This window comes from Ctenocephalides felis, unplaced genomic scaffold (assembly GCF_003426905.1).
Source record: "Ctenocephalides felis isolate EL2017-DRISC unplaced genomic scaffold, ASM342690v1 CF-g0.4_SCAFFOLD_00845, whole genome shotgun sequence".
Lineage (NCBI taxonomy): Eukaryota > Metazoa > Arthropoda > Insecta > Siphonaptera > Pulicidae > Ctenocephalides > Ctenocephalides felis.
Window position 1 is genome coordinate 12,566,360 of NW_020536999.1, and position 15,897 is coordinate 12,582,256.

General features: G+C 28.6%; 1 protein-coding gene across 1 annotated transcript in view; it reads right to left on the reverse strand.

The window, feature by feature from the left end:
- Positions 1–1,418: 1,418 nt before the first annotated feature.
- The window catches only part of LOC113378066 (zwei Ig domain protein zig-8-like), a 35,242-nt gene continuing 20,763 nt past the window's right edge, over positions 1,419–15,897 (reverse strand). Inside the window, exons 4-8 of the mRNA XM_026618580.1 lie at positions 15,058–15,271; positions 3,557–3,749; positions 1,919–2,043; positions 1,712–1,791; positions 1,419–1,525 (exon numbers count right to left, since the gene is read on the reverse strand). Coding sequence (XP_026474365.1) covers positions 1,490–1,525; positions 1,712–1,791; positions 1,919–2,043; positions 3,557–3,749; positions 15,058–15,271 — 648 coding nt within the window. The 3' untranslated portion in view covers positions 1,419–1,489. The remainder of the gene's footprint in view (positions 1,526–1,711; positions 1,792–1,918; positions 2,044–3,556; positions 3,750–15,057; positions 15,272–15,897) is intronic.

Sequence of the window (15,897 nt, forward strand, 5' to 3'; positions counted from 1 at the left end):
AATACCTCCTAAATAAAAATTAACCCTTACCACTCGGAAATTGTAAAACTAATTCATTTATTTATTTATTTTACAAGCCGTCGGTATAATAATATTATAATAAGGCTTAAGTCAATATTTTATAAGTTTAACATAATTTAATTAATTATTAGCTATTTTATTACTTATTTATTTATTATTTAATTTATTTACTATAAACTTATTTATATTTAATATATATTTTTTAATATGAATGTTGTCACCAGAGGCCGCCGGCATCCAAGTGGTAAGGGTTAACATTGAGTCACCAATTTGTCCAAAAAAATTCAGAATTTCCTTATGAAAGCTTATTAAACCCAAATATTAGTTTTAATTTTATTAGTTTTTAAGTTTAAGTTTAAATATAAGACGTTTAATGTAAGCTTCAAAAGATGTTACTGTACTTATTACATTTTACAAATGAAAAATATTAATTTAATTATTTTAAATATTTAATCATAAATTAGTTTTATTATTTATTATTTTTTATGTATTTATTTATTTAAAACCGTTTTATAGCTACAGAGGGTTTCTCATGTTATTTTATGTAAGGGCTTTAAATGAAATAAATAAAATTATAAATAACAAAGTAAATTTGATAACTAAACAAATTTGCTTGTTATTAAAATAAAAAATGACAATGGTAACTGAAGTAATTTTGCTCAAAAAAAGTTGCAAAAACAAAGAAATGTGATTTAATCACTTTTAAAAATGTAACAATAGAAATTTTGGTATAGAACGATTCAAAATGACTTGAACCTTGGAAAATTATTAAATTACTAAATATGATTTAAATAAAATCAGTCTTTAATCTTGCAAATGCTTCGATTTGAATAAAATAGAAAAAAACACAAATTTATGTACAATAGAAAAAAAATCATAGATATTTTGCATCGATTATTTATATTAACACGTTAATCGCCATGTCAGTCATATGTGTCTGACGCTAAAAAGTTCTACATGAGCCATATATAATTTTTCAGTAATAAAAAATACAACAGATTCTTTTACCTTTGATATGTTTTTAACTAAATTATCTGATAAATGTAATATTTTTCAGATATTCAGGTATCGCGGCTTTTAACGTGTTAAATATGATGATGAAAAAATGAGCTTCAAATTTGCAATTTATTTTGCAATTATTTGTGCAAAATGGAAAAAAATGATAAAAAAATGACTGAATACTCATGAATGAATTTTAAATATTTTAAATTATGTAAATGTGAAAAAATAAAATAAGTAAATAAAATATGAAAAGTAGGATATTTTATTATTTAACCCTAGTTTAGATTTTTTTATAAATTCAATTTTTAGGCTCGTGTAATTTTTTTATCAATTTGTTTTATCGAATATACCACCACCATAATGAAAATTCACATACCTATTATTTTCAACAAAAACACCTTATCCAGAGAATTTTTCACCATATAATTTCTGGTTTTGTTTTTTTCAATATCCGTTATTATTTCTATTACCTCCCAACCCAGTGTCCTGTTCCTTTCGAAGCCTGTTGAATAATAAAAAAATAAATATAGTATTTCTCATATATGTTTATTTTATAATAGCAATTGTTAGTATATTTAATGATAATTAAGATATTAGTTACATATATACAATTTAATTACATATCATACAAATTAACTAATTATAGATAATAAATCGCTACAAATTTCGATAAAAATATATACAGTACATAAAAAAGGCCGAATTCCGATTTTAACACATTCGCTGCCCCGAAGTGAGTTTTATGTTGGACTGCGGCTTGCGTTTCCTCTGCAATTAAAAAATAATTGAAATGATAAACCAAAATCCAAAGTTGATATAAGAATCTGTAAAAGTTTATGTAAAAAATAGTTTTTGATTTTTTTCTAAACTATACACAAATGAGATGGATTCTTACCATCTAGTACATGAACTCGTATGGAAACCGTTGAAATATTTGTCAACTGACACGAGTACGTCCCTGAATCTTCTGGTTTGGATCTTCGCAAATTTAGTCGCAAACCGAACCAATGTGGAGAGTTTCTGAAAGAAAGAATACAAGGTCAAGTAAACATGAATTATAAATTTTTTGAAATTAGGCACAGGGCGCGTCGTTTGTATTACAACCCCATAATTTGCACGAGATATTCATTGAAGTGTATACTATAATTGCTAATACTATAATTTCTAAAGTCTTTTGCAAAATTTTGAGATATTTGAAATTTAGTAAAAAAGTACTGCAAATATCAAAGATATTTAGTAAAGATTTTTGACTTCAGGTCCAAGTCGCACCGTTTGTACTACAACCTTGAAATTTGCACAAATTGTTCTTGAAAGTCTCTACTACAATCGCAAATAATAAATTTAAAGAGTTTTTTACAATATTTTGAGATATTTGCAATTTAGTAAAGAAAGTACTGCAAAGTTTCAAGACATTTGGTAAAGAACCCACTGCATATTATAAATGATTTTTTAAATTTTGTCCAGGTCGCACCGTTTGTATTACAAATCTGAAATTTGCAGATATTCCCTGAAGTGTATCATACAAAGGCAAATAATAAAATTTATGGGTTTTTCAGCAAAATTTTGAGAAATTTGCAAAATAGTAAAAAAAGTATAATATAACTGCATATTAATAAAATATTTTTGAAAATATGCGTAAGTCGCACCGTTTGTATTACAATCCTGAAATTTGCACGAATTGTTCTATGAAGTGTCTACTACAATCGCCAATAATAAAATTTATAGAGTATTTGGCAAATTTTTGAGATATTTACAATTTACAGAAGAAAGTACTGCAAAATTTCGAGTTATTTTGTAAATATTTCTGAAATTATACCCAAGTCGTACCGTTTGTATTACAACCCTAAAATTTGCACAAGTTATTTTTTGAAGTGTCTACTACAATCGCAAATAATAAAATTTATAGAGTCTTGTGTAATCGGATTTCCTAATAGAAATATAAACTTCTCTATCAAGACGCTAATAAATGTAATAAATCAATCTAATTGTTAAACATTCTCTAATAATTTATTAAATAAATTTTATTATTTCTCTAATAATAATTTATTAAATAAATTTCTGTAGGTTCACTTAATAAAATCTAAAAAATATACAAAAATTAAAAAATAGTTTTAAACTTTATCGTCAATATTTAAGAAAAAAATGAATGAATGTGTGCGTGATTATGTGGGAAAAAAATGTGTATTCAAATTTGCCTATAATTATCGATAAAAATGTTGAACATTAAACTTCTAAAAAACAAAAACTACAATAAACAAATTATAATTCTTAATAACTAAAGTCAGAGTGAAGTGAATACTGAAGTAATATTTGTCATACTGGTTGTCGTCTCTAAGCGACACTCGTACACGAAGGTTGTCAAGTAGATGTCGTCTATAGATGTCGCTCTTAGCGACAGGGTTAATGATGTATTTCTTTATATCATTACGCAGACAAAAGTCTAAATATTGCATTTATATTTGTCATGAAATATTTGTAAAATTTTGTTAGTAAGTCGCCAACCAAAAAGCTTGAATTTCTTACTATTACTTACATGAGTTTAGTCTGGTTGGTCGAAATCTGTTCCCCATCCTTGAACCACACCAATTGTGTATTTTCGGTTTTGGCTTTGGTCATCAGATTTAGTAGTGTGGCAACTTGGCACGTCAGTTCTATGGCACTATTCGTCCGGTAGTAAATATCGGGCGTTTTTCTTCCCAGCTCGTCGACTATCACAAGAGCTGGAGCTAAAAACAAAAATCAATCTGATAGAATCATAGAGTAAAAATTACTTCAATTTTAATTGTTTCCCCGCTCCATAGGGGCGCCACTAACCGTAGCACGTAAATTTACCTATAGGTTTAATTCTAGACTAAAGGACCTCATTATCATTTTTATTATTAATATAATTACTGTTGTTACTTTTATTATCAGTATCATAAGTTTTGTTCTTGATATCTAAAACCAGATGCTTTTATCTCTGTACAGTGATCTTTCCAAGTTTCGCCGGATCTTCTCAAACTTCAGTGAAACTTTGATACTTCATCATTAATTATCATATTTACTTACACGTAATATTATATGCAATTTGAAATAGTTACTCAGCTATCGGATTATGCAATAGTTAAACACATAGGACCAAGATACAATTTGCACAGTAGATAATATATTATTTTTTCCTAGTTACTATTAAAGTACAAGACTTGTATATAAAATAGTTAAAGAAATCACAGTGCTTCATAACCAGAATATAAATTCAAAAAGCGCGTGTAAAAACTACACCATAAATCAATATGTATTTTATTCATTCAAAGATATTTGAACAAAATCTTGACGGGTTTTCCTGGATCTGAATATAAATTTTCCGGACGTTGAATAAATTTTCAATTACAAATTATCAAGATTGGATTATTCTTCGCTCCTTAAGATAAACTGTGGAAATTGTCTAGGAAATTTGGAATTGTTCATGGTAATTGTATTTGTTTTACTGAATTGTCTTAGAGATGTTCCAGGATTTTTGTCGGATAATTCTTTGGAAATAATTAATGTACACATGTTTTTCGGGATATAGTATCTGGGGATTTTCGAAATCAACACCAGGGTTATATATTAAATTTATTTCCACCATGCCATAGTGACAGTCATGTTATCAATGGATGATGTCCGAGTCCGACTCGCAACGGCGTTTCCGGACAGAACATACCAGAACAGACAGACGCACAGACGGATGCTCAAACAACCAGATAACAACATGCTCGCATGAATTTATTACATTATACAATACACTACTATACTACATACAATACGAACTGCAATAAAATTATATGATTTGTGATCTACATATTTCCTGCAGAATCTTATGTGACTCTTCGAAAAAGAAAAGCAGTCGGCTATAAATGTCTGTGAGTGAATTCTTTGCATAAATAATATATGTATTGGTTTTTTTTCATTTAAATCATTTGACATAGACATACACATACACACATATACACACACATGCTTTTTTCCATTAATTAATAGAAAAGTATAATTATGAGAGAATCATAGCATTCTAGATACTGTCGCATGCAAAAGATAAGTACAGGTTTTAGCCAGTATTATACCCAGGCGGTATTGAAACCGACTTACCCAGACAAAAGACCTAGTTTGAGATGCGTAAACGCATTTCCTTCCCTCTACAAAAATACATACTTTTTACAAATTTGTTTTCATACGATTCAGAGAATTCGGATTTTTATGTGAAAACATAAACTTCTCGTTCGAAAAGTTAAAAATATTGAAATTTAAATCCAAATTTTACTTATTTCAAGTATTTCTAGATCTGAATCGCAAGCAAATAGATTTTGATTCTTAATTCTAGCGTTCTTGAAATAACTTTTTCTGAATTTTTTATTTTAAATTTTTATTAAAAAATTTTCTAAATTTATGTTAATTTTTTGTAAAACAACTTATTCTCACAATATTGTTTATTGTTAAACAATGTGCCTGATGATGACCCAAAAGGATGCTAATAATTTTTTTATTTGGATTAACAATTTAGAAATAAATACACACACTATAATATATAGATATATATTATATATAGAGTGGTCCTCAATATGGACATTTTTTATTTTTTTGCTCCCAGGGGCTCAAATGCTTTCAAAATAATAACAGAAATCCCTGAAATATAGTATAACGAGCATCATATTAAAAAGATACGAAATGTTTGAAATAAATTAATTTAATGTACGCTAGTACAATTTATTTTAGACTCCTCCGTGTAGTATTTCTTACATTCATCTATCTATCCGAGAGCAAAAGATGAATAAGTCAAAATGTGGAAAGGCAAAAGAAAAAGTAAGAAAGGGCTTTTAGAAAAATACTTAGCTCGAAGCTTTGATGAAAATTAATCGAGATAGAAGTGCCCCCGAAACGCCGCAACGGATGTATCTTATATCCGCTCCTGGCATTTTCTTTTTGCGGTCAGCATAGAAATAACATTATTTAATGTACTTTTATTGTGAATAAACGGATATACAGTCTTTTGATCCGTGAAAATTTATCTGTGTACATATATTTTATGTCGGTGCTCGGTGCTGCGCCGCTTTTTGCATTTGTCGTTATTATTTCACTCTAAAATATAACACGCTAACACAATTCTGCCGAATGGGTGGATAAATGTGTCAGTGGAACGAAATACACGAAACAAATATATATATATATATATATATATATACATATATATATTAGGGTGTTCTTTAATATGGATATTTCCGAATTTCTTCACTCACAAATTGCTAATAAAAATTCTCTCAAAGTTTTAGCTCTTAATATTAACTTTATGATAGTCCGCACTCCAATCAAATTTTCTTGATTCTTCTTCCTAAGTAAATACTTATTTTATAAAATATATCAAATATTATTCTATTTATGATCAAAATAAGCAAACGCAATGTTATTCTCAAAATTTTGATTCATCGTTAAGTTAAAAATAAGTTAAATGTTACCCATGTTATTTTCATAAAAAACTCTGATTGAGCGGACTATCTTAATGTTATTATTAAAAGCTAAAACTTCAGCTTTTAACCGTTTCGGAGATACTGGGCAAAAAGTGCCAAAAATGGTATTTCAGTTTTCGGAGATCCAATAAAAAAAGTAAAAAAATAATGCCACTTTTAGTAACATATGTGTCCTATTATTAGATATTTTACAATAATTATAATAATAAGTACAAATTTTGTGCACATTTATATGGGTTCCGTACCAATGTTTACACGTTAGACGACTACGCGGCGCTTAAGCGCCTTGATATTTCGACCTCAAATCAGCTATGCAGCGCGATTGCATAAAAAATTGTTCAAAATTAAGAAAAAAAAAAACAAAATACAGAAATAATCACAGTACAAAAAAATGAAATTTTTTCAAAAATTTCAAAATTATTTAAAAATCTAACTTTTTCAAAGTTTTGCATAGTTTATTTAAATAATTTAGTTTTCCGTATGAAAAGTTCTAGCGATTTCAGCATACACCACTAGTTTTTTTTTTGTTTAATTTCACTACCAAATTCTATTAATGGTTAAATTTCAGTCAAAAACAATTTTTTTACTGTTCCATGATTCTTTTACTCAAACTCAATACATTAATTTATATACAGAATGTAATAATCTCTTATTCAATCTAACTTTTAATACATTCTTTGCATTTTCTAATCTGCAGACGTTAATCTTCGGATCAGCTGGAAGGAATTCGGTATTTAAATTTTTACATAATCCTGCATACATTCAATGCTTTTTATTTCTTTTCTTTTGTTTTTTGGAAAAACAGTTTTAAGGATTTCTTTCAAGAGTCACTTCCTAAAATTTTGTTGAGAATTTTTAGCATCGGCACTGTATTATAATAGACATTTGGTCGAGCTTTCGAAACATTTATTTAGTATAGGAAATGTGATACCTTTGTGGTATATAATGTTTCTACCCAAACTTGTGACTAAGCTGCATAAGCAACTTGTTTCTCCCTGAATTTATCTCCAAATACTTATATCTCATTACACAAGTTTATCACATCCCGCATCTTTTAAGTTTTCATTCATTTTGCTCAAGAGATGAATCTTTAATATCGCGATCAAACTTTGAATATAAAACTAATTTATGCAATTTGCAGGGAATGGCTCGACAAGGAATTTAAATTTTGCACAAATTCATCGCGTATCGTTGATATTGTATGATTTAAGCCCTTCAACTGGGTCATTATGCAAGAACGCGCGCGAAGCATTTTGATATTAATGGAAATGGCTTATTGTAGTTGCACATAATGGCAACTTCCTTTCGCCATTAAGTTTTCTATTCCCTGACATCATGGGATACATCCTATTTTCAAATAGCATCCAGAAATGCAGTGTCACCTACTGACCGGAAAAATAATTTATAATGGTAATAAGTGGTCAATCCTAAGATCAATTGAACCATGAATTTGGAAATTTTTCGTTGGCATCTTATATCACAGTATCTGTAAGAAATCAGACACATTACCTTAAGCAACTACCTGCAAATGTATGTAATACTTCCTATTGCATTATCAGGATTTACTGTGATATTTACATATATTTAGTTCCTATTATCCCCAGTTTTATCATTATTTATATCAATTTTCATAACTCACCTTAAAGGGGTATTCTGATCTATAATTATTAAAAAATCTATTTTGTTTTAATGATATTTTCAGAGTTGAACTATTTTCAAATATAGAATCTTTCGAAATTTAAATTATTTCTGATATATAACTATGTGACACCGACAGTCCTCTTTTGTTTCCGTCCTCAATGAATCTTTAAATGCGATTCTTCCAAAACTGCCTTTTTCGATGCGATACTGGACCGATTTCCTTGAAATTTTTACAGAGTCTTTTTCATAGACTTCTCTTCAGTACGAATTATTACTCTACGGAATATTTAAATTTTATATATAAATATGTTACTTAATTGAACAACATAAATATGAATTACTAGAACTTAACCTCAAATTCAAATTTTTACTATTTTAAAAAAATCGCGAATATTAAAAAATGTTGTAAATTTTTTTTAGACACTCGCTATTTTGAGCAAAATATTTTTTTTCATCATTATTTTATAAGAATAGGTCATTATTTTAGATCATAATCTTTTTAACTTCCCGCAGGGTAAGTTATTGTAATCGTCCAAAAATTCTAATTGAAAATTTTTACATATATTCACGTTCTGAAGGTTTTTGAACATATTGTCATACCTTAGAAAAAATTGATGTGTGTATGTATGTATGGATACAATATTTCGTCCATGTTTTCGGCCGCACGAATCAACCGATTTGAATGGTTAAAAAAACATTCGATTCCTATAGATAGGGAGATGTGCTGATTAGTTTTGGAAAAAGCAGGTCCAGCCGTTTCGGAGTTACGGAGTAAAAAAGAGTGCAGAGAATCGAAATCGAGTTTTTGAGAGAAAGGAGCATCAGATTTGATTGATCTAAAAAATATTCAATATGTAAATAATGAGAGAAGTGGTGTTTAGTTTTTGACAAAGGCAGGTCTAGCCGTTTAGGAGATACTGAGCTGGATGTGCAAAACGTTTTGAGAGAACTTAGCATCTGATTTGAATGATTCGAAGAACGTTTTGTTTGTATTGACGAAATGATTTTTTTGGGAAAAACATTTTTTTATTTTTTTTTAATTTCTAAAAAATATTTTTTTACTAAATTTTATTCATCGGGTATTTCATTATGGTACGGAAAGTTCCAGAATTTACCTTAAGGCACGATGCCATACACCACTAGTTTTTTATCGGATTATCTAAAAGTCTAAAGTAAACGAAATGGTAATTTATGCTAGAATTATAACTTTTTGACTGCTTTTAAAAGAATAATAAAAATATTGTTTGCCTTTATAGGGCCTTTAAAATATTACATGAAATTTATGCTTCTAGCATAGAATAATTCCTTAACATATCATTTGCAGGCGTATCTTGTATCTTTATTTGTTATACGAAAATATTATTTAATACTATTCCACCGTTTTGGCATAAATTTACTGTTATTTTGATACACATGCTATGCTGAGAGTTTCCAAAGTAAAACAATATTTGAATTGTCTTGCAGATCTTGTAGTTCACAAAAATATCGTGCATATAATGCCCTCTGTTTTAAATACAAAATATTCTATTTTATTATGAGAACAACAAGAAGAACTTATTCAGGTATATAAATATCAGCTGAACTTAAAATTACAATAGTAAAAAAGCACGTTACCTAAAAAATTATTCATTCTACTAGGTCAATTTTCGATTACTATTATCTAAATATCATTCTCATTTAAATATTCACAAACTTGTTAAAACTTGTAGTTTTTATACTCTCTTCCAATAACATTTGTAAAAAAATAATATATCGCTTTATCAAAATGTTATTTCTGCGACTTTGTATATTGATGTTTGAAATTGGCTCTCCGGATGAAAAAACAGAAAATAGATTGAACGAACTTGTTTTCTTTACCATCCATTGCCCGAACGATAGTAGGTACATGCCCATAGGATTTACGAGGAAACTAGGATGTAGTTTTTTATTTGTATTATGTTAGCAAATCGCTTAGTTCTTGAAATATACAGTTTTCATTGCGGTGGTCGAGAAAATGTAGAAAATTGCTTGTAGACTCAATGAATGAAAAACTTGCATATGGTCTGTTGGATCAAGAACATGTGTGTACTTTGCTCATATAGTGTTATAATAGTGAATAAGGTTAATAGACTGTGATATAAAATGCTAAATATACGAATTTTTACCAAAAAAGTTTCGGAGTTATGATAGTGTATCCATCATTTGAAAAAAAGCTTTGTTATATATACTGTTGCAAAAGTAAATGCATAAATTTCACTAATACCAACTGCGTGTTTTGAAAATAATATTAAATTAACATGATTTTTTTAAAATATATTTACACTTGCTTCTGTACAATATTGAAAAAATTGTTAAATTTTTGCTGTGTGTCATAAGTAAATAGTCAAAAAACTTGTTACATTGGTTTCTTAGCTAGTAAATTGCAAATAACTCAAAATTTTCCATGAGACCCTATAAATTTTATTATTTTCGATTGTAATAGATACTTCAAGGAATAACTCGTGCAAATTTTAGGGTTGTAATATAAACAGTTCGACCTAGACATAAATTCAAAAATCATCTACTAATAAACAGTTGATTCTATACCAAATGTCTAGAATGCTTTTGAAAGTATTTTTCTTACTAAATTGCAAATGTCTCAAAATTTTGAAAAGGACTCTAAATATTATTAATTGCAATTATAATAGATACTTCAAAGAATATCTCGTACAAATTTCAAGGTTGTAATGCAAACGGTGCGGCCAGAAATTAATTTCAAATATATTAATATAAAGCTGTTTCGACAATCTCGAAACTTCACGTATTTTCCGTACTAAATTGCAAATATCTCAAAATTTTTCAAGAAACCCTATAAATTTTAATATTTGCAACTGCAGTAGACACTTCAAAAAATATTTCGTACAAATTTCAAGATTGTAATGCAAACCGTGCGATCTGGACATAATTTTAAAAAACATTTACTAATGTACAATTCTAAATGTTGCACCACACCAAATTCAGATTTAAACATAAAATTTATTAAAAATCATATCTAGTTACACAAAGTGCACAATTTTTATTATTTGATTGGTTTCTGCCAAAATCTATTGCAGTTGCTGAAATGGGGATTAAATTTTATCAATGCTCATTTAAAACAAACAATATTTTTTTTAATTGGAACTCTACACGAGGGATAAGCGAATTCGAATTTAAAACAAACTGATTTTTTGTTTTTTGACAGAAAATCCTTCAATTGAAAAACTGTTCTGCTTTTGCAACACATAGTTGAATTAATATATATATATATATATATATATATATATATATCTAATTACAAGTCGAATTTCGCCTAAACTTCCAAGTTAGCCTTATTTCTAATTGAGATTTCGCCAACTACCTTAAAGTGTTATGTAAGCATAAATGCTAATCTTAAGTAGGAATTAGTGGCTACAAACACCAGATCGTTAATTTAAATTAATAAGTACTTTAGTTTCTAAGTTAAACTCTAATGATGCTCGAAATTATAGAAACACAGCTAAACTTTAATACAATTTAGTTTGGTGTAGTACTCGTATTTCTGAAACAAACTCAGGTGATAAGGGACAATATAAGGGACTTTAAGGGAAGAGTTGAATTTTGAATTTTTAAGGCATAGTTTTAGCCTTGTAAGCAATAAGTCGCCTTGGGTTAACTTTTTTTAAGTGGCATTTTTCCGTAAGGCAACTTGCACGATATGTGTAATAATTGACTTAATCAATCAAAATTGAGACTTAGCTATTTAGATAAAATTTTTAACTGTATATATCAAAAACAAAGTTTTTACTAGAAACTAAACATTGTAATTTCGAATCAATGTATTTTAAACACATTTATAAAATTTGTAATTCTAAAATTGCAATTTACTTTATTGAATTTATATAATTCAGCCAATTCGCTTAGTACTATTTAGTACTTGACTTTATCTTTAAAATTTTGACTTATCACACCACAAAAGCAACTTTTGACAAAAATTTTGACTATCACATTTTCTCAAACTTTGATGAATTTTTAAAATTAAACCACTTGATGTAGGGTTAAATTTTAGTATGGCTACTATAACTATGATCTCTATTATGATAAAAAATTTCATTAAAATCGTCCAATTATCGGTTGATCGGTGTTCCCGAAATCGTCGACTAAAATTTGTATCCGCACACACACACACACTTACACACACATTCTTCCATTTTTCTAAGGTATGCCAAAATATTCAGAAACCTTTGAAACGTAAAGATAGATAAAAATTTTCATTTTCGATTTTTTTGCTATTGCTATAACTTACCCTACGAGAAATTAATGAACCTTAATAAGAAAAAAATTCAGATTAATATTACTGTCGTAATAGTCTTACAACTAAGTCCAGAATATTAGCAAAAACTTGGCAAATCACTTACTTTTACACACTTTTAGATTATTTCTGTTTCACAAAATCGGACAGCTTTCCAATTGTAAACATTTGCTTAATAAATTAAATAATTTTATTTATCGGTACCATATGAAACACTAGGCTTCTCTCATAGGAGTGAACTCTAGATAATTATTTCTTTTTTTCTTTCTTCTATTATTATTATTATTATTTTTATAATTATTTTATTTTTCCCCCTCGTTTGTGTTACAATAGCTTATAAGATTAAATTGTATCTTGATTGCTAATTCAATAAATAAATAAATAAATAATTTCACAAATCTTAAAAAAATTATCGGTATTATATGATGTAATTTATAATTATCCGACAAAATATAGCTGGGATACAAGAACAACTTAGACATTGGTAAGAGTTAAAAGTTGTTAGGCAGTGGTACGACTTAGGCAGTACTACGACTAAGGTAGTAGTACGATTTGACCAACTTTACCCTATATTTCTCGTCTTGCCAAGAGGTATAAAGTTAACTATAAACAAGACAGATAAGTGATCCTACACCATGGACTGACATTCGAGCATTAATAATTAATTTGATTTGTGCATCTGAAGTATTTATGAAATCAAAATTAATTTCCACTTCAATTCAAAATACAAACGATGGAGATGAAATGAAGTGCAAATCCTTCATCGTCGTCGTCTCTGGTATTTATATATCGTCGGTTGGTTTCGCGTTTTCTGCATCCGAAGGGGTTGTTTTGACCTCCTATAACGAGTTTATATCCGATTCGAGTCTGCACAAAGCCGAGAGCTTTGTTTACACACAACATTCCATTGTTCGTCATGTAATCCAATAATTTTGGTATGTTAGGTAAACGCAGTCTGCATGTGCATGTGCATGTGCATGTGCAAAACAGAGCACTGCACTAGTCACTACACTAGCCGAAATAGGATTAAAGTTTGAAATTCATATTTGAAAATTTTGATGGGATGCTGGAGTGTACTGGGATATTTAAATAAATCCGAACCGGAGTTTTGGTAAGCAGTAAGAGTTTTGATTTGAAAATGAATTAGTTTTGTTCAGCAGAATAAAAAAAGTGATAAAATGCAGTTTAATAACACGAAAGAGAAAACCTGGCGCAAAACACCACTAGTGCGCCAAATCTTAACTTCTGTAAAACTCCTAAATTACCAGTCATAAAGTTAACTAGTGGGGTGTATAGCATCGTGCCTCAAGGCAAATTGCTGAAACTTCCCGTACCGTAAGTAAACATTCGAGGAATGAAAATAATCAATAATTGTTTTGAATAATTTCAAATAGATTATTATGAATATATAATACTGTAAATTTATAAGTGCTTATTAAATTGGGCGACGAGCGTTTTCTGTTACTAACATAAATTTGATTTTTTAGATAATTTAGAAACTTGTTGATAATTTAGAATTTTTTTCAAATTTTGAAATTTTTTTTAGAAGTTTAAAAAAAAATTTTTTTCTAATACTTTTGAAATTATTCGATATTTTTGAAAATTCCGAAATATTCTCAAACTTTTGTAAGAAATCGTTTTTTTTTAATTCTCAAAATTTAGTTTTTTTTAAATAATAGAAAACTTCTAAAATTAGATTTTTGAAACTTTGATTTTTCGAAAATTTTGAATTTTTTTGAAAATTTTCAAAATTACTATATTTTCTCAAGCAAAATGTTTTTTAAATTAATCTAATCGGATGATCCGTTCTCTTAAAAACTGCATAACCGTTTTTACACCCTTTGCGCTCTATACCTCCGAAACAGCAAAATTACCTTTTGCATAAACGCTCCACGATCGAGTACGAACCGAATGATTTTTTAATTATTATTATTCCATAGTTATTCCATATTGTCAAAAATGTCGAGAACATTCATTTGAATTATATGAATAAACTTCAAAATTAAAAATCTTGGTACGGAACCCAAAAAAATTTACACAAAATGTGTACACATTATTAAAATCTCTCTAAAATATCTGATAATTTGATGTGTCGATGCATAAGTCGAATAAACATTTTTGACAGTCAAATGACATTTTTTTTACTTTTTTCCCAAGATCTCCGAAACCGCTAGACCTGCCTTTATGACAATTTATCAATTTTTCGTCTTGTCAATACAAATAAAATGTTTTTTGAATTATTAAAATCGGATGTTCCGTTCTCTTAAAAACTGAGTTATCGTTTTTGGCACTTTTGGAACGGCTGGACCTGCCTTCGCCAAAAACTAATCAGCACGTCTCCTTATCAATACGAATCGAATGTTTTTTGAATTATCCAAAATTTGTATCCGCACACACACACACACACAACACACGCGCGCGCACACATCCATTTTTTCTAAGGTATGCCAAAATGTCCAGAAACCTTTGTAACGTAAAAATAAATATAAAAATTTTCATTTTCGTTTTTTTTGTGATTACTATAACTTACCCTACGGGAAGTTAATAATCGGATTAATTTTTAGATTAAGCATAAAAAATCGTTATCAAGTGGTCAACTATAAAAATTATCAATTTATTATTACTTACGTAAAACAGTGACGTTGGTGATCAGAACTCTGGGAGGATATGTTGAAACCTGGCACATGTACAATCCTGCATCTTCCAACTTGATTCCTTTGATGATCAATTTCCAGTTGTTGGGATATTGAAATTTCACCGAAAGTCGAAGATCGCCGGTGTAAGTTGTCTCGCCAACGGTGAGCAGGGCGACTTTGTCGTGCATTCTTCTTAACCACGTAACCTAGGAAAAAATTGAAATTATAATATTTTTTTATTTATAACAAATTGTAGTTTGATAAATAATTGTAGTAAAAATGTATATCATTACGAAACACAGAACGTACATGTGCTTGTTGTAGATTTTGAGCACCAGTATTTATTAAGGTCTCTATCGATCTAACTAATCGTGTTAAAAAAACAGAAGTATTGAGAATTTTGTATTACTAATATTCCAATCAGTTTTTATCTCTATATCAGATATGGGTAACTTTTTGGCTGTAACTTTTGCCTCTAAGCTTGTGGATATACATATCACACGTAAATCTCAGCCACCTCCTAAGTCATTCCATTTGTACCCTAAAGCCCTTGATGGATGAGTAGGTCTAATTATACCCGAGTCAAGGGCTTTCGTATCGCAAGAGACTAAATATATCTTTTTAATTTTGTCAGGATCGGGATCGGCCTAGATAATAATTGGATACTTGGTTAATCATTGTATAATTTGTACCACTTTAGCAAAACACTTGCTGTAAGTATTTTTATGAAGTTTCAACAAAAATAACTAGTTGGTATTGGTATTTTGCCTTGAGGTAAGTTACATAAACTTCCCTAAATGTGTAAATAATCGACTTAATCAATAAAAAATAA